At 39.5% G+C, this 25,118-nt stretch overlaps 3 protein-coding genes and 1 non-coding gene across 9 annotated transcripts; 3 read left to right on the forward strand and 1 right to left on the reverse strand.

The window, feature by feature from the left end:
- The first annotated feature begins 2,395 nt into the window (after window positions 1–2,395).
- On the forward strand, window positions 2,396–6,032 carry LOC127753469 (pre-mRNA-splicing factor CWC25). Of its 2 annotated transcripts, none has more exons than XM_052278949.1 (6): window positions 2,396–2,589; window positions 3,824–4,557; window positions 4,638–4,724; window positions 5,029–5,129; window positions 5,248–5,316; window positions 5,431–6,032. In XM_052278949.1, the coding sequence occupies exons 2-6, from the start codon at window positions 3,840–3,842 to the stop codon at window positions 5,965–5,967; spliced, it is 1,512 nt and encodes a 503-aa protein (XP_052134909.1). In that variant the 5' UTR covers window positions 2,396–2,589; window positions 3,824–3,839; the 3' UTR covers window positions 5,968–6,032. The 2 variants fall into 2 exon arrangements, with proteins under 2 accessions (XP_052134909.1, XP_052134910.1); XM_052278950.1 differs by having other exon boundaries at window positions 2,400–2,589; window positions 5,471–5,868.
- Window positions 6,033–6,153: 121 nt separating this feature from the next.
- TRNAT-UGU (transfer RNA threonine (anticodon UGU)) lies at window positions 6,154–6,225 on the reverse strand. Its single transcript has one exon. It is a non-coding gene; the product is annotated as a tRNA-Thr (tRNA).
- A 101-nt stretch (window positions 6,226–6,326) lies between these two features.
- Window positions 6,327–10,649, forward strand: LOC127785622 (prefoldin subunit 5). Its single transcript, XM_052313020.1, has 4 exons — window positions 6,327–6,630; window positions 6,735–6,838; window positions 8,743–8,820; window positions 9,763–10,649. Exons 1-4 carry the CDS (start codon window positions 6,450–6,452, stop codon window positions 9,850–9,852), a joined length of 453 nt encoding a protein of 150 aa, XP_052168980.1. The 5' UTR covers window positions 6,327–6,449; the 3' UTR covers window positions 9,853–10,649.
- Window positions 10,650–11,363: 714 nt separating this feature from the next.
- Window positions 11,364–22,170, forward strand: LOC127753383 (vacuolar protein sorting-associated protein 52 A-like). 5 transcript variants are annotated; one of them, XM_052278866.1, is made up of 20 exons: window positions 11,364–11,590; window positions 11,866–11,956; window positions 12,276–12,333; window positions 12,770–12,865; window positions 13,131–13,232; window positions 13,761–13,844; window positions 14,461–14,541; window positions 15,085–15,228; window positions 15,375–15,466; window positions 16,155–16,236; window positions 16,975–17,157; window positions 17,518–17,633; window positions 17,713–17,771; window positions 18,348–18,448; window positions 19,208–19,258; window positions 19,346–19,525; window positions 20,472–20,606; window positions 20,688–20,762; window positions 21,050–21,107; window positions 21,195–22,170. In XM_052278866.1, exons 2-20 carry the CDS (start codon window positions 11,883–11,885, stop codon window positions 21,494–21,496), a joined length of 2,073 nt encoding a protein of 690 aa, XP_052134826.1. In that variant the 5' UTR covers window positions 11,364–11,590; window positions 11,866–11,882; the 3' UTR covers window positions 21,497–22,170. The 5 variants fall into 5 exon arrangements, with proteins under 5 accessions (XP_052134826.1, XP_052134821.1, XP_052134824.1 ...); XM_052278861.1 differs by having other exon boundaries at window positions 11,876–11,956; XM_052278864.1 differs by having other exon boundaries at window positions 11,876–11,956; window positions 15,181–15,228.
- Window positions 22,171–25,118: the final 2,948 nt, after the last annotated feature.

A 25,118-nucleotide genomic window follows, 5' to 3' on the forward strand; every position in this document is an offset into this window, starting at 1 on the left:
ATATCCCGACAAACCCCGTGCTCGGAGATCGTCGATGATGTCGATAAACAACTGAAGAGAGGGGGTCAAGGGGGGCTTTGCGGTCCAAGACGGAATCTTGTCCGGTTGATCTTCGGGAAACACGAAGACAGGGTTCGAGTCCTTGATCTCAAGATAAAACCACCTATTCCGCCACTTGCTGCGAGAAGAAGGGCACTGGAAGGGAATGTAACGCGACTTCAGGCCATCCCGAAGTCGGAACCCGGCGCAACCAGATACCCTGTTGGATTCCATCCAACGCAGGTCGTAGTAAAAGCGAAAAAGATCAAGAAAAGGCTCTACCCCGATGTAGGCCTCGCAAAGATGCACAAAGATGCTAAGGAAGGCGATGGAATTGGGGTTCAAATGGAGAAGAGAAAGACCATAGAAATTCAAAACTAGGAGAAGAAATTCAGAAGGTGGAGGGAGAAAACCGCAGAGAACATAATCTTCGATCGCAACCATGCGACCCAAGATGGGCTGAGGATTAGTACCTCCTGCTTCCCTCTCCATGGTTCCACAGCCAGGAAGAGCGCCATCCTCCTGGAGTTTCTTCAATGTTGCACTGGTGGAAGCCGATTTACCGAGGTCCATTGCTGATCGAAGGTCGCCGGAAAACGAGCCTAGGTTGATGAACTAGGGTTTCTTGCGGCGGTAGAGAAGGCAAAGAGTGCTTGCAGGTGGTGTGTGTTTAACAGGTTTGGCGGACTTCAAAATGGACTCCCAAAATTCCTTTAAATAGGCGCACTACCGACGGTGCGAATTCCAGGGAATAGAGAGAGATGCCCGCCGGAAATTTCTGGGTCCGTTACGCGCGGCGGTTTTCTGGACTTCAGTTTAAAATTCGCTCGTGACCGTTGGGCTTCAAATGGCGTGCTCGACTACGGTCTATCTCCGCGGTCCTCGCACCGGGAATGACAACAGTCTCGACGCCCGAAGTCGCAAATGGTTGCACGAGTTCATTTTAAGCAGAAGTCGGGGGCTACTGTCAGGGTTACGGGTTAGGCATACCCTTTACCCTTCGATATACGTTACATATTGATATGGCATACCCACGCGCATGCGGATATTTCCTATATATTCTAAGGAAACATTTCACGGAATCTACAGACGGGAAGAATCCTACTTGGGCAGAACTAGGTTGTTGGTGTATCGTATAGGGTCTGATACCTCCGAGTTCTACGTGGAGACCTCCAGATCTGCGATATAAAAGGAACCCCCCGGGGAGGGTTTAGGTATCGAATCTCAGAGCCAACACAACCTACACAGCCTACGAAGCCGGAGTTTACGAGGAGCCAAGTCATCGAGAGCTAGTCGAAACAACTCGATTACAATCTCGCCGGATCCGACAAGTTCCCTTGTTCCCTTTGTAACCTGTGTTTTCTACCATATAATCCCACATCAACTGGATTAGGGCTATTACCTATCAAGGGGCCTGAACCAGTATAATTCTTGTCTTTTGTTTGCTTGATGTCGTACTACGTAGATCCTTGTACCAACGTATCCCAATACCCTCTATATCCGGTCTACAGGTATCACCCGTCGACAAAATATATATTATAAAAATATATTTAATTATCAAATATTACTATATTTTTCTATAAACTTAGTCAAACTTAAAATAGTTTGATTTTGACCAAAGTTAAAACAACTTATAATCTGAAACGGAGAGAATAATGGCACAAATATTGCAGGTGTATTTTATCAGCATACTCAATGTACACTAAGATCAAACGAGGGCAAATGGGTCATTTTCATGCCTCCTCCATGTTGGCAATTTGACATGTCCTTCTACATATGCAAAATTGGCAATTTGTAAAGATTTATTCTCTCTCTAGTGGTATTTTTGTAATTTCATCCGAAAGGAGTGGCACCTCAATAGCCTAGTTGTAAAAATCAAACCGAACTGGGAATTTTTTTTAAAAAAAGGAACCGATGCTTAGTCCGAATATGTAATTGACTCGAGAAAAATCATTTAAACCTGATGATTTTCTGTAGAATTGAAGAAAAATTGGGGTGGGCTTAGGGATCGAACCCCCGACGGTCAAGGCTTGTGGGTTCTTTCACAACCCTACCTAACCCTTAAATATTTTCATCACGCCAAAAATATATAAAAAGTGAGCACATGGCATTTTAGACCCAAACCCTCAAATTTTCTAAGCAAAATAGTTGGGCCCGTTGCTTCCTCTACCTGCATACATGCGTGCACACCTGAATATTTGGGCTTATTGCTACAATAGTTTTAGAAACGAAAAGAAATATATTTATGTTGATTAAACCAAAATTCTCAATAATAAAATATATTTATGTGGAGTATAATTTTATTATTTCATTGAGCCCATGGTTGAACCGGTCAATCGACGAGTCATTCACCGGTTCGAACTTCGAACACCGGTCGGGTCTTAGAAAGGCGATCCGTAGGTCGTAGAAACTGCTTCCGCCGCATTCTGGTTAGCACATCCTCCCTCCGCCACCGCCGCCTGCGCCCATCCCCATCCATCCCTCCCGCGAGCGAGCAGGGGGGCCAGGGGCGCCGTCGTTCGTCCTGCTGCTTCCGCCGCATCCATCCTGGTTAGCGCATCCTCTCTTTCCCCCATCTCTCTCTACCCACGCACTTTTTTTTTTATCGAATTTGCGTTAACCCTAGCTTTCTTGTTCTAGAGATTTGCCTTTAACCTTAATACTAATAACAGTTTGTTTGTTCCCAAGAAGTGAACCCCCATGTCCCATGTTAGATCTGCCCATGGGTTTCAGGCGTAGCTACTGCTGTATGTGTAACAAGCCGCCCTCTGGTTGTTGATACTGGATGCGGTTGTTCCATGGAAAATTGAATTCGGTAGTATTTGCTTTACATATGATTTGGTTGTGAATTTAAGGCTTTAAAATTTAAATAGCACCCATAAGCCATGCTGTTATTTCCTGATATGTTGTGTTGTGATTGGACTTAATGCACAGTTTTAGTAGCAACTGGAGTAACGTTGCCAGGATTTTTACTGGGCCACATGAGCTGAGAGCTTGCTTCATGTGGTGGGAAAGTTCGTATGTGTCCATAAACTTTGCACTTGGCACCGGTGCAGAAATCCCCATGTTTGGGTCATTGATATTGCAGGCGTAGATAACCAAATTACCTGTTTATATGTTCTTTTCCTTTGCATGCCTTCCTAAAGTGCTGTGTGATTTTGAGCCACATAGCAGATATTTGGACACATAGCACTAGTCCAGTCCTTAAAGAACCGGGCATGTAACCATTATTATGTAAATTCTCAAATTATGGGACCGACAGAACTGACAGGCAAAACCACCCCATTAGCATGCAACTAACTATTCTTTGAGGATAGGTATTCAATCATATCACGGCAATGTCCCTGTGTCCTGAACTCCTAATGCCCCTTATATGCACTTAGCATTATTAGAACAAAGATAAGAGTTTATGGTTTTGTTGATCCATACGATAGAAGATCAGAGCTGACTTTGTTTACTTTATTGCTTCCTGCCAAATCAACATTGGTTCATCCAAACTGAACAGAAAGAGGTGTTTAGGAGTACATCAGTACACCATAGAACTGCATTACTATTGTGAATTTGTGATTTAATTATTGTGTAACATCAAACTTCACCAAACACATTTCTCTTTTCATACATGGAGTATGAATCATATGCACACTGGGTGGGTGCTAATTCATGTGGCCCACTCATGTTACTGGTAAATGACGTATCCAATATTGAGAACGATTTCCCCCTTCAACGTTAACTTAAAATTCGTCCTCCTATTATTTTGACTTTCGAATTGTTGTTTATTTGGTAGATTCGCTGACTGCAAGATGAACTCTAAGCGTAGGAGGAGTCATAGTCCAGTTGAGCACTTGGAAGGCAACAATAAGGAGATTGAGATTTCTGGAAGGAAAGATGACTTAAGAGATCTAGAGAATGACTCTAGTAATGCCAGATCAGGCAGAGGTCATGAATATGTCAGGCATTCTGATAGGCATTCTTCTGGAGCACCACGTGATTCCAGGAGGCATGATGATTATAGGAGGTATCATGATAAGCGTGGTGATGACAATGACAGGGGCCATAGAATCTCTCGGTCAGAACGGGAATCAAGGTCTGACACTTATTATGATCGTACAAAGCGTGATGGCACATCTGATAGATCACGCGGTGATTGGCGAAATGATGACAAATCTTTAAGGAGAGAACACAGGAGTAAGAACCAAGATAAGCAAGAGCCATCACGTGAATATCCTAGATATGATGGAGAACATGACAAATATTCAGATGGAAAAAAACAAGGACACACTAGCAGAAGGTATCCAGAAGAAAAGGAAAGTAAGTACAAGGAGACTGCTAAGCAAGAGGAGGCCCTAAAGAAGAGAACTGGCAAGGAAATTGAAAAGATGAGTTCCGTAGCTGAACCTGAGGTGGGAACTAGGGAGAAGAGAAGTTTATTTAGTTCAGTTGGGCCAGATTTTGAAAATGCACAACTTAATGATAATGCAGACACTTCTGGGAAGAAACCTTCACTTGACTGTTCGAATGGTGAGTTGATTTTTAGATTTTGAACATTACTTTTCTGGAATCGATGTATAGTCTCACATTGAAATAGTGGAATTTTACAGGTGTAGTCTTGGATAACCCTACATCAGGATTTACTGTAAACAGTGTTGATGCAGCAAAAGTTGCAGCTATGAAAGCTGCCGAATTAGGTGAGGATCGTGCTAATTTATTGCTGATGTTTTCCTTCCATTGCTGCATTATCTCCAAGACAAATACTCATTAGATGGTTTAGTTTCTTTTGTGCATTTTCTAAACTTGATATGGGCACCTGTCAATCATGCTGTTTTGTGTATATAAAACCAAAGGCTTAATTTTGCCTGAATATTTCACTTTTAACAAAAGTGCAACAATGATACAAGAGAAAATTCATGACTTTTAATATGTTGGCCAACAATTATGTGTTATGTACTGTTGTACTTGAATCATTGATCATCATTATGTTCTCCATGGCAGTGAACAAAAACCTTGTAGGATTTGGAGTTGGTGCTGGGCGCCTGTCCACAGACCAGAAGAAAAAACTGCTTTGGGGCAACAAAAAGAGTAATCCTCCAGAGGTAAAATTTACAGAACAGTCGATTATCGTTTATCCTCTTGTTTCCATAATAACTTTATGCGTCCATACTATTCTCATACATTATGATTCTATTTAAAGTCCATTCCATATTGCTGCAGTCTAGCGCTCACTGGGACTCGAATCTGTTTCCTGACCGGGAGCGCCAAGAGAAATTCAACAAACTCATGGTAAACCCTGTTCCTCAAGTTTGCAGTAAAACAAAATTCTTTCGATGCCTTGTTTCTCTTAGCAGCAAAGTACATTTACCGTTTTTACTCTGCGACGCACTAACACTGTTTTAGAGTCTGAGGATGCCTTGGTGGCTATGGCCTATTATTGTAGGGAGTGAAGAGCAGCAGCAGCAGCTCAGCCCAGGAGAGCAAGGTCGACGGCAAGGACGGGAGCTCGTCGGATGCCAAGAAGCAGGAGGAGCTGGACACCGACCTGGAGAAGCATTACATCGCAGGCCTGCGCCGGAGAGACGGCCGGACCGTCGGTCTTGGCCTGTAGAATGCCCTGCTTACAGCATTGGAGAACTACTCTGGAGCTCGTTTTGTGCAGACATTGCTGGCATGTTTGGTACCCTTGCGTGTGAATGTTCACCTGGGTTTTCACCTGTGAAAGTGCAACTGGGTTGTTTTGTAGTAGCGCCTAAACTGCTGTTCCTGTATGATGCATTAACCACAATGAAGGGAGCAGATAAACTCACTTCCCCCATGCTATTTGCTGCTTTCAATCAAGTGCATTTTGGCAAAGACGTCAAGAGACATCAGGTTTACGAACCAGTTTCACAAGGCCAGAATGCCTTGATTTTTATTAGCTGTTTCCATAAAGGTTAATCTATAGAGTACATATGCGTGGATGCTTTGATTTTTTTAATAACAAAGTATAAAGTTGGTTGTTATGAATATATAACCAAACATTCAAAAAACATACATATTATGTATAATAAACAATAAAAAGATGCAGGAAACCGAGAGAAACAATAAGGCTGTACAGATTTTTTCTTTAAAGAAAAATAAAATTGCCCCCATGCAGGATCGAACTACAGACCTTCAGTTTACAAGACTGACGCTCTACCACTGAGCTATAGGGGCTTTTGCTTCAATTTAATTTTTAAAATTTATCTATAACAAATTAATAATAATACTCTCCCTGCCAAAAAGGAGATCGCTGGGGCCGTCTATTTTTTTGCCTAGCAATCCTCGAAACCCCCAACGCCAACGCCGCCGCTTTCTCCCCTAAAGTCTACTAGTCCTCCTCGTCCTCTCCACCCTCCTCGGCGGCGGCGGCGGCAGCAGCGGCGCTTGAAGCTCGGGCGATGGCGAGCCCGCCGAGGATCGAGGTGGAGAAGCTGAGCGTGGAGCAGCTGAAGGCCCTCAAGGAGCAGACGGATCTGGAGGTGAACCTCCTCCAGGACAGCCTCACCAAGATCCGCTCCGCCGCCACCCGCCTCGAGAACGCCTCCGCCGCGCTCCACGACCTCTCCCTCCGCCCCAAAGGCACCACCACCACCACGCGCCTCCCTCCCTCCGCTCTTCGTTCTCTCGTTTGATTTTGATTTTGGGGTTTAACCTTGGCTTTTGGTTTGGTTGTCGCCGCGCAGGGAAGAAGATGCTCGTGCCGCTCACGGCGTCGCTGTACGTGCCCGGCACGCTGGACGACTCCGAGAAGGTGCTCGTCGACGTCGGCACCGGCTATTTCATCGAGGTATCCCACCTTGGGTCGCAACAGTTGCGGCTCTGTTTGGACTTTTGGACACTTGCATATGGTTGGTCTATGTTAAATGTGTTTAGTTTGGTAGATTAACAACGCTATAAGGTTTCTCCGGTAGTATAAATAGTTGAATTCTCTGTTGAAAGAAATCTGGTAGTGTGAATCGGAATGATGATACTCTTCGATCCTACAAAACGATGTGTTTGGTTGGGTTGCGGCAACATTGTGACATTCAGAAAGACTTAATAATCAGTGGATCAGCTTCAATTTTCCATAGAAGCACCTCGTTTTCATGAATCTTTGATGAACTGATCCATGTAGGGGCAGAGACAAGGGGGCGGCCAGCAGTGGCTTGCCCTCCCCATAGTTTCAATCTTTGCATTGTATCTACTGGAGTTCTAGCAAAATATGAAAAAAGTAACACTATTGGCCCTAGGGGTGTAAGTGGGTCAGCCGCAAACCCACTTATAGGTCAAAATAAGCGGGTTTGCGGCTTATTTTGGCCTATTAGTGGGTTTCGTGGGTTAGCCATTTGGCCCCCTTCAACAAGATTTTTTATAGTGTTTCTGGCTCTGCGCTGGATCATCGTTTTGGTTTCTTCCCCCTGTTTAATTGGGCCTTGACAGAGGATAAATGAGAAAATTAACTGTTTGGCACTTAATAGGCGTGGCTTTAACATCTGCCACTCTATAGATGCCAATTACTTGTTCTACATGGCGTCATGTATTCCTGACTGGAGGAAGTAATTATTTGCCACTCAATAGATATACACTCTTAATAACATACCCTGCTACTATATTCTTTGCAAATTTCCCCCTGAACACCAAACCTACCTATTGCATTCCTGTTTTACCACGCACGGTCTAATCACATCGGATTTTATTTATTCAAGATCTTGAATCAATGGCGAAATATATTCTAACTTGAAATCTTATGTGCTCTAATCAATCATCTTGCACACAGCTGTTCAGTTGTTGTGATCTAATGTGTGCAACAGATCAAATATTTGCTAGCTAGCTACTGACCACTTATGGAGATCAATGATAAGGCACAGGATTTGTCACTTCGAATATAAATATAGAATCTCGCTTAGCTTTGGTTCTCCTCTTTGATCAATAGCAGTGGAACCAATCATGGCGAGGACGGAGGTGTCAGTGCTGAGGTCTAGTACAACATGCCCAGCCAGCGGTGGTGACAATGAGCAAGGGCGTGAGACAGGGGCAGAGAGATCTATGCTGGTGGTTCTGGCGGCAAACCAGGCGCGGTCCAGTGTTGGCTACCTGATATGGTCTGGTTGAGGTGGTCCAACAAGACCAGGTGTGGTTGCCGTTAGGGAGGGAGGGGTAAAACAGGATGCAGAATAGTGGGAGAGTTGCAAAGGAAATGGCTAAAATGACGTTTTAAGTGTGAATGTCTACTGAGTGGCAAATAATTAATTGGCATATGTAGAATGGTAAATAGTAGAGGTCTAGAGGATAAAGGATGGATCACCTGCAGATCTTTTCCAAAACTATGTGAAGCCATAATTTCTTTAGGGCAAGCCTGAGATATCTAGCATAACAATGGTCAAATTGCAGCATATCCCTTTATTATTAGTAACAAGTAAATAGTCTGTTAGATATGAGAAATTAGTGATATTAAAGCCACGTATATTGAGCGGAAAATCATTAATTATTTCCTAAATTGTTCTAAATTCTTCCTATGTAAATGATCCCCCCCTCCCCATCCCCCCCCCCCCTTTGATTTTTAGTGTAAATGGTTTTTTTTTAACTCTTCTGCAATCTAGAGTGACGCGGCACTCAAAGTAAACCATGTGCACTTGAATGATGCTGCAACTTTTTGTTTGTACTTTTGCTGCCTTTTGTGTACAGCATACTTATGTTTTTTTTCCTGTGCAGAAAACTATGACTGAAGGCAAAGAATACTGTGAAAGGAAAATTAATTTGCTGAAGTCTAATTTTGATGAACTAGTTGAGGTATGCTATTGACTTGTCACCAAATTGAACTGTTCCTTGTATTTGTATATTTACCATTTTTATTCCATCTGAAGGATAAATGCTTTATCTTTCATGTTGTTTTTGAAATGTTTGAAACTCTGAATTGCATGAATTTTAGAGGATTTTTGCAGTAATTTTGCATAAATAGTTCAATTCCCATGGGCAAGTGGTCCTATTGTGGCCTAACTGAATAGAAACACTCAGGATGCCAACATTGACAGGTTCACTTTTACTTGAGTAACTTTTGTTATTCATTCCATGCAAGGTAGAAATGGTTTGATGGCATGAAATTAATAGGAAAACAAAAATATATTTCCATCCATGTATGCTCTGAACATGCAAGTCTTTTGTTTGGTTCATCCTATCTGGTCACCAGATTCTTCTCATGCTTTACTTATACTGGTATACCAATATCATTTTGGGATCCGTATAAACCAGTTCTGTGCCACCAGATCACCACCCACCACCAGACTAGCCTTGCAGACTGTCACTGGCCAAGTTGGATGCCGAAATGGAATTCAGTGCCTAACACAATTATTTAGTGTTAGCCTTTCTGATTATATTATCATTAGTATTTGCATAAAGATATCAATGCAACCCACTAGGCATCACAAGAAACACACAAATGGTTTGAAGGTTCATTTACCAAAAGTCAAAATTTCTTATTGCCAAATGTCAAGGCTATTATAGGTACATGTTTGGTCAATTCTAGCATGTAAAATACTGAAATGTGCTATGATATGGTGGAAGGTAGCATAAACTTCATACTTTGTGGGACACATGACTATATTAACATATTTGCTTCTCTTGTCTGCCGATGCTTTATTTTGTGACGATTTCTTTAAGACATTAAGAAGGTTGTCTCTATGGTTAGTAACAGGATTATCCTGTAACATATGAACATTCTACATTTACTTGCAGATGGCTACGAAGAAGAAAAACATAGCCGACGAAATGGGTCGGCTTCTACAAGCCAAGCTGAGGCAGTCATCGCCGAGCCCGAGTTCATGAGACCCGACCGCACCTCCTGTCTCCACCTTGTTAGATGGCCAGGTTGAGTAGTTTGTGGCATCTATCTAGCCAACATAGAAAATTTTTAGCTGCTGCTCTGGTCGTGTCTGTGCAAAGGCAACCGGTTCACTTCCATGGTTTACTGAAAGAACCTGCCTCATCAGGTTAGCCCAGAAGCCGGTGTTGAACACGCAAATTTTATTGGCTCAAGTCGCAGGTAGCCGAATTGTGATAATCATTTGTGTGGTTGTTAAATCAGAATGGCTGATTTCATTAGACATTTTGCTGCTGTTCCCTGTTTCTGGAAGACGATATTTTAGCCATCTTTCTATGTGATGAACTGACCTTGTTGGGACTGTACAACATTGCCCCCACTCTTTTTTCCAGTCCGGCTAACGCCATATGTTTACTAAAGTTACTAAAATCAAATAATAATTGAGTGTGTTCGTTAGTACTCATGTTTTGGTGCAAATGCAACACGAAATACTTCCGAAAATTTCTGGGGATTAAACGTCATTGTTCCATAATGTATAAATCAAGCAACTCTAAACTATTTTTTCTCTTAAATTATTTATCCAAATCATGATCTGATTGCACCATTAAATTCGTTGTAATTAAATCTTTAAAACAAGACCACACATGGATATATTCCGATGAAAAAAAAAAGCTTATTATTGAATTATTTTTAAATGTTGCACGCTGTTGCGCCAAGTATATTGGAATTGTTTCACTAAGTAGATCGAAGCGAATAGCGAAAGGATGTTTCAATTCACTGCAATATTTGATCCATAGATAGTGAAACATCACGAATACACTAGATGAAACATTTTCCATAATATGTGGGTGATTTGTTGCAAAAGTTTGTTTTAATTCAATGCAACATTTGATTCGTCCATAGTGAAATATTGTGAGTACACTATGTGAAACATTTTTTGTGCAAGCGCGTGGACACGTGGTGGGCCCTGGGCCTGCGCGCGCGTCGGGGGGGGGGGGGGCGGTGGAGCATCCGATTCCGCCCCCCCCCCCACCCGGACGCCCGATCTGGGGCATTCTTCGCATGTGTAGGCACATGTATACATAAAATATCTAGATCGTTCAATTCTCTCTGCCAAATAGTGTCGACAAGTGCAACACAATAAAATGCTTGTTGAAACATTTTGCTCCTATGCATGAAACATCAAATCTAAACAATGGAAACATATATATATATATATATATATATATATATATATATATATATATATATATATATATATATATTATTAGAATATAGTCAAATGAGATGTCGTTGTAAAGATTTAATTATAAGAAACATAACAGTATAATAAAAATCATAGGTTAGATAAATTATTTAGAAGAAAAATCATCTTAAACGAGGAGGTGTGAGAGATAAAAAGGTAATAGTTGGTCACGTCATATCCATTGCATGCAGCTCATCACGTCACGTCCTTACATGCTTTGTTGCATGCTGCCATTATCTCCAGTTCTCCACCGTAAATAATTCATTCACATGCTACGTTTTGCTCGCTATGTCCGAGCGTCCGATTTTTCTCGGGCATCGGACGTCTGATAAGAAGCATTTTCGCCATCCTCTCGCTTCGTCTCCTTCTCGGACAAGCCTCCTCCACTCCCGGCCTCCCGATCGATTGCAACTAGTTCCAAGCAGAGATCATCAGCAGCAGGTGGGGGCCGACCGCCCGAGCTCCCCCTCCCCGCCGCCTGGTTCTCATCTGGCGTGGTATGCGATGAGATTTTGAGTAATTTGCACCGCTGTGACCGACTAGGGCTTTTTTTTTTTTGATGATTTTTCTCTGATTCCGTTGATGGAGAGGCGCGATGTGTTGGGGATTGGGGAGGAGCACCTTCCTTTTTACGGATGGGAAAGTAATTGCGCTATCCCCATTGCGGGATTTGCAGGCATTATCCCCATTGCGGAATTTGCAGTGGTTGTTTTTTGTTGTTGTTGTTGTTTTGATCATTTGTTGGTACAACTAAGAGGAAATGTGACCGCAGCAACTTGTAGCAGCGGCATGGTGGTCGTCCATGGACAGCGGGCTGAAGACTCGTTTGGTGGGTTTTTCTCCTTCGATGAGGACGCTGCCAGGTACTACAATCCCAGTTGCTTTGGAGTAATAATATGTATTGTAGTTCACTGCAATTCTAGTTTTACTTCTTTTTTTTTTCAATATAATTGCTTGGAATAAATTGGTGTAAATGACCATACATGCAAAAATGCTTTAATCTCCAAAGGGTAATTCTGTGGAGCTTATATTAATGCATGTAAGTGGCATTTAGCCTTAAGGTCTATCACCAAGAGAAATCGATTCTAGTACATAATTAGTACCTCTTTCTCCTGTTATCTACATTTTCTGTAGTTGAAGTTTCCTCTAACTGTTGGCTGTTTGTTGGAACAAATATAACAGTGAGGATATGTCATTGGATGGTTTGGATGAGGAACTTGAAGAGCACAAGGATTATGATGTAAGTTTAATGGCCTTTGATATTTCTCCATCTCCATCTGAGTATGAGAGATAACTTTATAGTTACCATACTTTGGACCCGGCGAGAGTTACCATACTTTGCTCAGTGCTCACATTAGCATGCTAGCTTCAGTCGCTTGTTTCTGAGTATGAGAAATAGATGTATAGTTACCATATGTCCTGCTGGATATAAAGTACTTATTGTGTCATCCTTAGATATTATTTGATCATTTGTTCCTGTAGACACATTTATTAGTAGCCACACCTTCCAACAAAATTATGTGTGGTATTTTAAGGTAAAGAAGTTAGTAATCCTGCACCTTGTTTATTAAATACCTAAATTTAACTCTTAGCTCAATTTCAACATACAATTCCATGAAAATTCTTTTTCCATATGCAATCATATCAAATACAATATTCTTCTCTGTGTTCTCCAGGTATTGATAAGTATTCTAGCGAATGGTGAAAAACAGAGAGATATAGCAACCTTGGTTGAAGGCAACCTAGGCCATGCTGAACAGGATCTGATTCAAGTATGTGTTTCTGAAATCTAAGCATGTGTTTGTATGTCTGTACGTGTGAATTGTGACTTACTTATGGCTACCTTCTATTCAGTAATTGTGTGACATATCTAAAGGGAAATGATCGCACTATGATTACATCACTGTTTGTTTTTTCACCACTGAGATAACCGAACTGTGATATATTGCATATTTCAATTCCTCATTTATGATCTTTTATACATGGATATTTGCATAGAGACATCTATGTCTTAGATATGTGTCTTTACTTCTACAGGATTATGTTGAAGATAGTGACAACCTGGTACTATTGCATGATCAGATTCATGACTGTGACATTATTTTGTCACAGATAGGATCACTTCTTACTGGATTCCAGGTATAGTCTTGATTACATGTTTAGTAAGTGTATAATAAATGAAAAAAGAGTTATTTATGTGACTAACGCTAGGTTTGTGTGGTATGTTTTTGGATATATGAAGCCCTTGTGCATTTGTATGATAAAGCAGTGCTTCATTATTTTTTCAAAGATCATAAAGCTAGCATTGTTTAGTCAAAGTTGCCTCTTAAAACTGATAGCTTGTTAGTCTGGTTTACTTGGTCATACTTGCGACACATTTACATAATCATGTTTACGGCATTACACTATATTATGGCCTAGAATACAGGGAGTCAGGAATCCAACTGTCACTAAAATACTTCTGAGTCAAATGCCATTTCTTCACGGGTTATTTCATTTTCCTTTTGCTACACTAGGAACTTCTGATTGACTTGAGAGAGTGCCATTTCTTTACGGGTTACTTAATTTTCTTTTGTTATGCTAGGAAATACAAGTTCAATGGTATCTAGAATGAGCTTGCCACTACAATAAAATCACTGCAATATGTGTTAATAATTCACCTTGCAGGTTCACATTGGTTCCATTAACTCAGAACTAAGAAGTCTCCAGGAGAGATCCTTGGATATAAGTGTCAGACTGAAGAACCGCAAGGTACGAACAATCCTATATGGGCACCCTAGGACAAAATACTGTATTTCATTTGTGAAAAAACACTTGGTGTCTTGGGGGATGGCCGTCTGCATTACAAATATAGATTGAATCCAACATGTTTCGATGCTTCAAAACTTCCCAAATAAATAATGAGTATTCTAATATTTAAAAAACCTGCAAAAAGTCAATTTCATATTCATCCTACATGTAAAGATCCAAAAAGATAAGTTATACTGCTAGTGTATGATAAACAATCCCAATTGATTGCTTTTTTTTTAATATTTCTGGGTATCTAGAGAGAATTTTACATTCAGTTTTTGCAGGTTTGTATAAATTATGTGTCTACACTCGCACATTTTTTAGGAATTATTTAATCATTGCAACGTGCTGAATTCGATAGGGGACCTGGGCACCCATGGGCACAATGCTGCATTCATTAATTTGTTGAGAATAATTAGCTCAGGAATAGCTAGAATTGGCTTAGAAATTCAGTTGATCTTTTTTGCTTAGACATTGAGTAATAAACTCCCGGTTAAGCATATTTGATGAATTGATGTGGTTTAGCTTTGATGATTGTTTGCTAAATACAATGTGCTTACTGAGCTTAAATGTACAGTTGGTTGAGACAAAGCTTGCAAAATTTGTCGAAGAGATTGTTGCTCCTCCTAGTTTGGTGACTGTTATTATCGATGGAGAGGTAAACATTGGACAAATGACTTTGTTACTGTGGTTTTGCAGTATGATAGGTTCCTTTTGAATGTTGCTTGCATACCACAAGTAGAAGTACTCCCTCCGTCCCAAAATATAAGGGATTTTGGTGGGATGTGACATATCTTCTTGTCCAGATTCATAGTACTAAGATGTGTCACATCTCACAAAAATCCCTTATATTATGGGACGGAGGGAGTAATATATAGTAAAGATAGTATCACTTGCATATTAAGCACACAGACATTTTGTCAAAACGTGGCATGTAGGTAATGGCTACTTGCTTTAATTGTACACGATTGTCCAAGGAGCACAATATTAGCAACATCCCTTCAATTTCTAGAAAGATTCCATGTTATTTAGTTCTCATCAAATTAGTGTAGTTCTTCCAAATTGTTGTGTGTTGTATTATCCATTTATTCTGTTGTTTTAGATATGCATTAAAACGCCAGGTACTTGTTCAAAAAGGCTTTATCCCTGAATTGTAAATATGCTAGTTCAAATGACTTGTTATTCTAGTTTATTTTTCCAGATAAATGATGGTTATGCTAAAAGTTTGGAAATTTTGAGCAAAAAGTTGAGATTTTCTCAAGTTGATCCTATGATTAATGCATCAAATTCTCTGAAGGATATTAAACCAGAACTGGAAAGGCTTCTAGAAAAGGCATTATGCAAGGTTACCTCAGGAACACACTCTTGGGTTGCTTTATTGTGCCCAGAGTTAATAGAAATCTGTTTGCATTCATCATAATTTATGCCTGTTATGCACTGCTTACGTTATGATGCTTCTCACTCTTTTTTCTATCTCATTTACCTTTTCAGGTGTCCGACTATCTCACTGAATTATTCTTTTCCATGAGAAAGCCTGGAACTAATATCCAGATACTGCAACAAAATATGGTTCAAAAATATAGGTACACACGATGGGAACTCTTCTTCTAGACAGACAAGTATGAATTATCTTTTGTGCTATTAACCAGTGGCGGACGCAGCTTTAAAATATAGATGGTGCGGAGAGCGGAGATGTTCACTCAATAAGAGCAATCAAACATAATACATATCGTATTGGTAGTTCATTCGCATAGCTGCCTCAATTTTTTGGGTGTTCACACTTTGTTATAACTAATTTTAATGGTCCATTACTACTATAAGGGGGTAAGGGGGTCTTGAGAATGTGGGGTGACACGAGTTGTAGCTGAGTCGGTCGACCCACCCTGCCTAATGGGTAGATCTGCCCCTGCTATTAACGTTGTTTCCGGTCATATGAAGAATCTCATCGACGGTCTTCAATGCTTGTCTCATACTTTTCCTTTTGATAGAACTGTGCTGTTACACCATGGAGCTTTCAAGCATTTTATCCTTTAATTATTTAATGAGTCATTTTCATGCTTCACATCTGAAACTAATGGGATAGTAGGGAAAACAATCTAAGATAAACTCATTAAACAAATTAAAACAGTACAAATGACACCTGCTGCAATGAATGCTAACATTTCTATTGTCGTCAAAATTTGTTTTTTTTTTCAGACGGTCATATCACAGTTCCCTCTGCATTTTTTGTTTATTTACTACAGAAGCAAATTGTTGCTGAAATGGTTTCAGGTATCTCATCCTCTTTCTTAGAGAGCATGGATCCAAGGTCTACACTGATGTTCGTGCAACATATGCTGATACAATGAACAAGGTAATGCCCTGTGATTTTCCACGGCTACAGGAACGGGTAAGGAATTTGACTAGAGTTTTTCAAAAATCGAGATGTCTCTGGTGTCGGCTTGTGTTGTTAGGTACCTGGAGATTACAGATACGTTGAACAACATTACCTTAGTGGCTGCACCACTGGAAGCCTGGAAAAACTAGTTGGAGACAAACTGAGAGTTCCTTTGTTTTTCATGTTTTTTTTTGTGTGTGTGTGCATTGACTTAAAACTAAAACTTCTATGTTGGTGGTTTGCATGGCAAAACTGCAGCTAGCCTAGCCATCACTTATTGTCCTTCTGCAATCCTTCAATATGTTCGCTGCTCTTTTCTGCTTTGGTATCATTGTGTCAATGAAAGTGATGTAAGGAGACTTCTAAAAGTACACCGTCATCTAATCTACTAGTACGATCATAAGCCTGTTACAAGTTGGTGAATTGTTAGAACTGTGCATTCATTTGCATCACAACAACATATTGGATTAACGAGATCCTTTGGTTCTAAAATTGTAGATAATCATGAATTCCAACATATTAAAGAAGGATAATCAAATCAGTACTTGATGCATTACCCTTGTATCAGTGGGTAAATTGGTCATGTCTATCTGCTTCTGTCAAATCCATTGCAATTTACTAGAACTTTGCTGCATCAGTTGTTAAGTTGGTTGGTCATGATCTTTGAGTCCTCAGCTGTTTTGCATTTGCCTTCTTGTGTTTTTGTCAAGGTAGGTGCTGAGTGCACATTTTCAAGTGTACATAGAAGCATTGGAGAAGCTCAAGCTTGACATTGGCGTATCAAGTGATTTGACTGGATATGACACTAATATCATTGACCTTATATCAAGGGGAAGAGAGCATTTAAGAAATCACCGTTTCATGTTTTCTTTAGGTGAACGGGCAAGCATTTTGAAGGTACATCAATATGGTACAGTGTATGTTGATTAACAAGTTTACCTAGATGCAGACACACGTGTTGGAATCCAAGTCAGTTTCATGTCCAATGTAAAAAAAAATAGACATATGAAATACTACTCAAAATACGGAATGGGTGTCGGAAATCCGACTTGAATTCATGGTATCCTATCTGGCAAAAAACAATTTGTACAAGGGTATCTTGGTCACCTGGGTGGAATATTTCATCCTCATCTATATTCTATTTACAGAAGCTTTATGATTTTTTTTTCAAATGCAAATTACTGCATCATGCTGAGCTAACCCTCTGGGCTTTATTAAGGAGTTCTATTTATAGATCTTGTATGTCTCATTTTTCAGGAGATTGATCGACCTGGCTTGGTTCCTCATATATCTGAAGTCAATCCTGTAAAATACCCATATGAAGTTATTTTTAGGAGTATACAGAAGCTTCTGATGGACACTGCTAGCTCTGAGTAGCCACTTAACTGATCTGCAATCAAATACCGAGTATGGTCATATTACTAACAGTTTCCTTTTAAACATATTTTCCAGGTATCTTTTTATCAAGGCATTCTTTGGTGAAGAATCATTGTTTTATCAGGTTTTTCAAGGTAACCATTTATTGTTTATGTTTTGTTTGAATTTTCTTAATTTGTTTAGAGGAGACATTTTTTTTATTTCATTAGGGGCATAAGCCTCAGTGGCTTCTTTCAAACATTAAACGTTCTGGAAACACCTTCCCACAAAACAGAACAGAATCAGTTAATCACTATATGATGAGTAATCATAAGAGTCTAAAGAAACTATATAAAGAAGTTTTGACCACAAACTATATAAAGAAGTAAACAATTTGCTATATCTGAAATACATGCGAGCCTTCATTCATTTCTCCCTGCTCTTAGGATTGATTGTCTCGGTAAGAATATTGTCCACCAAATTGCTGAAGAAATGTTCCTGTTATTTACAATGGCACATTTTCATTTTGTTTCATGTTTCCTACACGCAAACAAAAAAACTGCCAAAGTAGCTTTAATGTTTCTTTCAATTGACTAATTTCGAAACTGTGCATCTGATGTTCATTCTGTCCTTTTCTTTGCTGTGTTTCATACTTGCATTACATTTTAACAAGAAAATTAGCATTATATGGCATGTACTATAGATGATGTGGAAAAATTACTTATTTTCAGGACCTTTTAAAGTTATTAATGGACATTTGGATCATACTCTTCGAAATTATCATGACGCGGTATGCCTAATGCTCATGATCTGCATAACTAGGAAACACCAGGTATGAAGGCATTTGCAGTTTTCTCTTTTATGGATAAAGACTGAACTACTTGATAAAAATTAGTAGAAGAAGACATGCAGGATGGTCTCATGTTATGAACTTATGATGTTACTCTACCCCCATCGTAATTACATATATCCTTTGGCATCCGCCTTTCATGGTTCCTATTAGTTTGTCTTTTTTACTGAAAACCATAATCAAAACGAGATTGTGAATATAACATGGATTTGAACTTAGTATTTTAAATTGGCATAGTATTAAGATATCCACCAAGATGGAGAAAGCGAATAGATGATGATCAATTCTGTAGCACTTGAAATATATTGCTTCAATATACAAATTCATTTGTATATAGTTCTGCTATTCTTTATAATTATAGGACTACATCCTTCGGACAATCAACTTGGTAGAGCAAACAGAGGACTTACATTTAATTCAACTTGTACCATTAGGCAACCAGGAAGTGCCAATTGAATGCCATTTTTGCTATGAACAAAACATTTTCTTGAAGTAACAAATTGCGACACAAACATTACTGTTTTAGTGGCACAAATTTTAGTTGCTATAAACTCCATTTCATAAATAATGAAATCAGTGAAGCTTTTGCTGTAGGACAATGTTCCTCTTGTTCCCTGATTTCAGTTGCTAATTTACGATGCTCAACTTTTGGCAATATGTGGATTTTTTGATAAATTAAATGTATGGAAAATGATATAACATGAGTATCCCCTCCCCCCTCTCCCGTTTGTGCTATTTCAGTTGGTTATGTTGAACAGGCGACTTCCTTGTCTAGACGCATATTTGGATAAGGTGTGTAAGCTGTAAGGGAGCATCATTGTGTCAAAATAACTTACTAACTCTGTTCTCAAATTTAGTTCTCTGCTGTGTTTGCTTTAGGTTCTCATCTATCTCTGGCCACGCTTCAAGACTGTTTTTGACATGTATCTTCAAAGCTTGTACCGGTGTGATACAAAATTGTTATGGGTAGATGGCTCCCATCCACACCATATTGTAAGGTGCTATGTTGAGTTCACAGCATCCCTTATTCAACTTAATGCTGAATGCGGAGATGGTCAGGTCAGTTGAATTACATAAACATATTGATTCTGTTGTACCATTGGATCCCCCAAGCGTTCTTTTAATTTATGTTGATACAAGAACTGCGTATCCAAATATTGATAACCAAGAACTGCGATCGACCACGCATAGCGGGGGTCGTTTTGGTGCTAGGCTCTACTCTCAGTGATTTGTGTTTGTGTGTTAGCGCGTGGTGCTTGGACGTGCACCTTGGTGCACTGTCGTGTTTTTTCTTGTAACTTTTTCTGCTTCTTAATACATTCGGATGGCCTCCTTCGGCCTTCTTGGCGAAAAAAAAAATTGATAACCACAATATTCATTTGATATCAAAATCGTTGATCATCAAATTTCCAATGTTACTGCTATCTTAATGAATCACATGCAATTTCTTTGTGTGTTCCTAATAAATAATAATAATAATAATAATTTTTGTTCCACCATGATCTCTTGCTGACATAAATTCTGGATTGGTTGAGAAATACCAATCCAAATATGATTCACAATGTTCCATTCTGTTACTGGAATTTATTGGTTTAAGGTATTGTCTTTTTTTTTTCCAGTTTTCTAGCATTGTGGACATATATGATGGCTGGCACAAGAAATCATGGCACTTGTCATTAGCTCCTTGTAGGCATGTGTACTAAAGTAGTGCAGATAGTTTGCACCAAAGCCAACCACACAATTTTTTTAGGAGTGCCAAATGTCAGACAAATGGCAAACTTATTCAAGGATAAGAATTTTAGTACCTCTGATGCAATTCAGTAAAATGGATTTTGTATCATAGCCGTGGAATATCTTTTTCAGTGCAAACAGTAATTTTGGTACAGTATTTTTTCTGTGCAAACAGTAGATTTTTTCCAATAGCTTGTTTGGTTCTTCTATTCTTCGAAATAATCTGGATATACTCCATTTTTATATGATATTAAGTATCATATTATTTATGCAGCTTGATATGAACTTGGAACGCTTACGGCTAGCTGTTGATAATCTACTTGGTAGACTTGCTGAAAATTTTGCAAACCCCAAGACGCAACACTTGTTTCTTCTGAATAATTATGACATGACCATTTCTGTTCTGAAGGTTGGTCTCTTGCCTCTATCTTATAAATATACATGGCAATCCCTCCAGTTTTGGGGTGTTTACTGTAGCTACTAATTGCAGGAAGCCGGTGATGAAGCAAATAAACTGCAAAGCTATTTTGAAGAGAAGCTAGAAAGTAACATGATATCATTTGCGGTAAACATATCATATCATGCCATTTTTTATCTGCAACTGTTGTGTAACAGTTTATTACTATTGTATTGTTCTAGCAGGGGCTAGTTTAAACCAGCTCCTATGGTGAAATCCCAGCTGTACTGGAACTGGGTTAGAAAACACCAAATTACAACCAGCAAATAGCTGGTTATGAGTTATGACCCTTTTGTGACACTATTTCTAAGTTTCTTTTTGAAAATATTAAATATATAAATAAGAATTGATATTATAATGGATTTCATTTTCTTACATATTTTGCTTGACTACAGGATGAATTGCTTATGGAGCATTTCAAGGATTTGATAAAATTTGTGAGAAGCCGTGTCTGTAAGTTGCACAAAACTGAAGCAAGTTTATGCAAATGCTGTCATTCACAAGAATATCAAGAAAATAAAATTGTTTTTCGTTCTTTAGCTGAAGACCTTATTCTTTATACTGAATGCCCAAGCATTGCCGATGTTGAGCCAATTGTGAAGAACTTCGCCGTGACATGGAAAACTGCTCTAGAGCTCATGCACAATGAAGTTGTAACTTCTTGCAGTAACCTTTTAGCTGGGATGGAGATTCTAAAAGCAGCAATGGTTCAGCTACTCAATGACTACAACAGACTCTCAGAATGTGTGAAGATAATCCCAGGAGGATCAACTCTGAACAGGAATCTGGTTTCTATTACATCCATTTCATATGAGATGAGGAAATATTCAATAACACTCTAGTAATTGTTATGATGTCCAAGCAATTTTTGGAACAGATGAAAAACAAACAGCGCTGGTAGTTTTGATCCCTATCTTCACAAGCAAGAGAAAAGCGCAACACAAAATTATATAATTTTGAACATTCTGTGCTTTGTTTTATGGATTGTACCTTCACGGCTTCACTGAAATTTTCTGATCAAATAATACTTGACAACAATGATCTGCTTGCAGTTTACTTCTGATTATTACTTTATGGTTTTGTCTTGTCTCAATTGAAGCCATATTATGGGGTCCATCAAGTGCATTTCTGTGTTAGCTTGTATCATCCAGATACCATTCAGACGATTTTTTTGGTACCCTTGGACTTGGCATTTCAATCAAGTAATGATGGTTCACCTATCGTTGTCAATCAGTTCCGGTAAGTATGTTTTACCTTATCTTCTCTCTTTTTCCTCTCAGAGACATTATTTTTCTTTGGATCTAAATTAAGTCCTGGGAAAGAAACAAGGGACTGTCATGGAACTGCAAAATTTGAAGCTCAAAATTTCCCATTAGCAATGGTTAATTTAAACCTTATAATCTGCTTCTACACCATATATGGTAAATTAACAAATGTAGTGGCTGTTGCTATCTTATTTTCTGTAGGAAAAAGAAATGGCTAGATTTCTTGTTGTTTACTCTGCTAATTGTTTGCTTGACGCTGTTCAATGAAGTTACTTCATTTTTTATTGTTATTCTGTTGTACAATTACACTATATGCTTGTCATCAATGATTTCTTTACTTTATTTGCAAATCCTGCGTGGGGAAGAAAACAAAGTGAGCTTGTGAAGTGTTGTGGAACAAAAGGTGATTTTGACAATAGAAAAGGGTTTATGCCTATCAAAACCTTTCATATCTGTTTCCCATCATTGAAGTTCATGCACCTAACTTATCCATTATTAGCAAAGGAAATTGGTGTTCATCAAACACATATTTTAACAAACCAGTTTAACCAACCCTTTGGCTGTATCCTTGTCCATCCTACATTTACTTTTGATCTGAATAATCTGATTCATAATACTGGATCTGTTGCTAAGTTCTATTTGACTTGCAATATATAGTTAGGCTCCATATAGTTTGTCAAATGTTCATCTACAACAACTCCCAAATGTTCAGATTAATGTAGCTAATGTCAAGTGGATTACTACCTAAGCCCTCCATTTCCTTCTCTGCCACAGACCACAATCCTGATCGATATCCTGTTCAGGACTTCAGGGAAAAAGAACACCATTCTGAAGTGAAATAGGAAGCCATGCCTCATGGCCTCATGCCCCACCCGTCTTCATCTCCCAATCTTATCCAATTATCCTGCGGCATCCTCCAAGATTTCTCTGGATCAAAAGTTGGACAGCATTGTTCTAAATGTAAAATTGTACCAGATTATCATAGTAAAACTGCAGCACACTGATAGAGTTTATTTTCTCAGTTCAAATGCATGCAGATTGCAGAGTTAGGAACAACACAGGGCATAAACTGTTGCCTTGTCTCTGAAGCAGATTATCTGCAATTCTGCATTAAGGCTGCAACATTGGGTGATCAATTAATCGACCCCAAAGCTGAAAAATATGACTAGTTCAACAAGCTGCAATCTGAATAACATCTTACCATGCATCCTGCACTGTTTGGGTGCACTGTGCACCTACCTGTTTTCTGCACATAGCTATCTGCTCTTTTGTTTCTGTCAATATCATGACATCTTCCAGACATTGACATCTCTGCATATTTTGGTTTGGTGCATTGCAGCTAGTTCAGCTTCGCATGCAGTGCAGGCGAAGACGACGGCGGCGGCCCCAGCTCTCCTCCTCCAGTGGGCGGCTGGAGCCGTCACCTCGCCGGCCGGCCCGGCCGCCCACCGCATTTCGTCAGGTACGTACCCATCGATCCCACCCCCCTCCCCCACACCCCCCACCCCCGGCCACTACTGCTACTACGGTCTGGTTTGGGAGAGCTTGTCCCAGCTACAGCTTTTCCCAAAAGCTGTTTCTGCTAGCAGCTGTCCCAAACAGTCCACAGCTTATGAGAATATGAAGTTACAGATTCTGAAAAATGAACTAAGAAGCCAGAAGCTGGGTTTTAGAGCTCTTCCAGATTCTCAAAAGCTGACTACCAACAGCTGCTTCTCAGAATCTAAAACTCCCCGAACAGGCCCTACAGCTAGATAGCGTCACTTTTCTCCCATACCGATCCTGTCTTGGCAGAAAAGACGCGAGAATTTGGGCAAAAGTGGCATGCAGATATGCATCTGCCGGTAGTTGCTAGCCCCAGTAGGCAGGCAGGCAGGCAACAGTGTTGTACCAGGATGATGGATAGATAGATGGTGGCATGGTAGCCGTTAGCTCGTTGATACCTGATAAGCCATTGGCACATCGCCATGACGCCATGGCTGTCGATCTGCATGGTTGATCCTTTTTTTTACCTTTTCTTTTTGGTGTGTAGCTTTATTAGCTTTCATTCAAAGTGATTGGTTTTTTTCTGAACTGCAAGTAGACAGTCGGCAGAAAGGGGTGGATGATCATACCAACTTACGCTGTCTCGGAAACGCATGAATTTTATACGATCTTTTGTTAGATTTTTCACATAAATAAGTTTAGTTCCTACATAAGCCTGCTCGAGATCACAAATCGCTTGGTAAATTGGTCAAGTTATTAAAAATAATCAAACTGAGTTTGGAATTTTTGATAACTAGAAAAAATGCCCATGCGTTACAACGGGTGAAGGCTATTTTAATATTATTATTGCTCACTGTGAAATTCATTATGAGAATTCACTTGGATATATATTTGTCTAGAAAATCATGTCAAGTCAGCATGCGAGTTTTTTAAAATAAATTTCTTATACGTTATATATTTCCAAAAGCGAACGAACTTAAGACCTGATTCAAATACGGATCTGTATTTACAAAAGCGAATGAACTAAAAAACCGACTCATACACGGATGACGTACCAAAAGTACCGGCAAAAACATCTTCAATTTTTATAATAGTAGAGATTTGGTTGAATTTCTACCTGCAATCAATGGTCCTCGAACAGTTTCCGTGAAAACCAGGAATTAAAAGGTGGTTCGGTTTTGTGAACTCTCCTAGTGTCTCCATGCAGATGGACATCTGCATAATTAAATAGCTGCGTGTCTAGTGCTGAGTTCGGATGGGGGAGGGAACCCAACTCCTGCACACGAAAACGGAGCAGTCCATTAACGCGTGATTAATTAAGTATTAGCTATTTTTTTTTCAAAAATAGATTAATTTTATTTTTTTAAGCAACTTTATTATAGAAACATTTTAAAAAAACACACCGTTTAACAGTTTAAAAAGCGTGCGCGCGGAAAACGAGAGAGAGGCGATAGGAAAAGGTGCATGCGAACACAGCATAAGTGGGGTCTTAGACATGGAGGTGAAACTTAGCACTCGATCTGCATCCAGTAGGTATGAAATGGACTAGCCCAGTAGGCAGCCAAGCTGCAGGCAACAGTGCCGTATAAGGATGTGTGATAGATGCATGGTGGCATGGTAGCCGTTAGCTCGTGAATTTTTTTTAGAGAAGGGTGTATTTTACTCGGCCTCTATATCCAATTGGATATATATGGCTATTGAAATAGGGAACTTA

This window comes from Oryza glaberrima, chromosome 10 (assembly GCF_000147395.1).
Source record: "Oryza glaberrima chromosome 10, OglaRS2, whole genome shotgun sequence".
NCBI classification, from domain to species: Eukaryota; Viridiplantae; Streptophyta; class Magnoliopsida; order Poales; family Poaceae; genus Oryza; species Oryza glaberrima.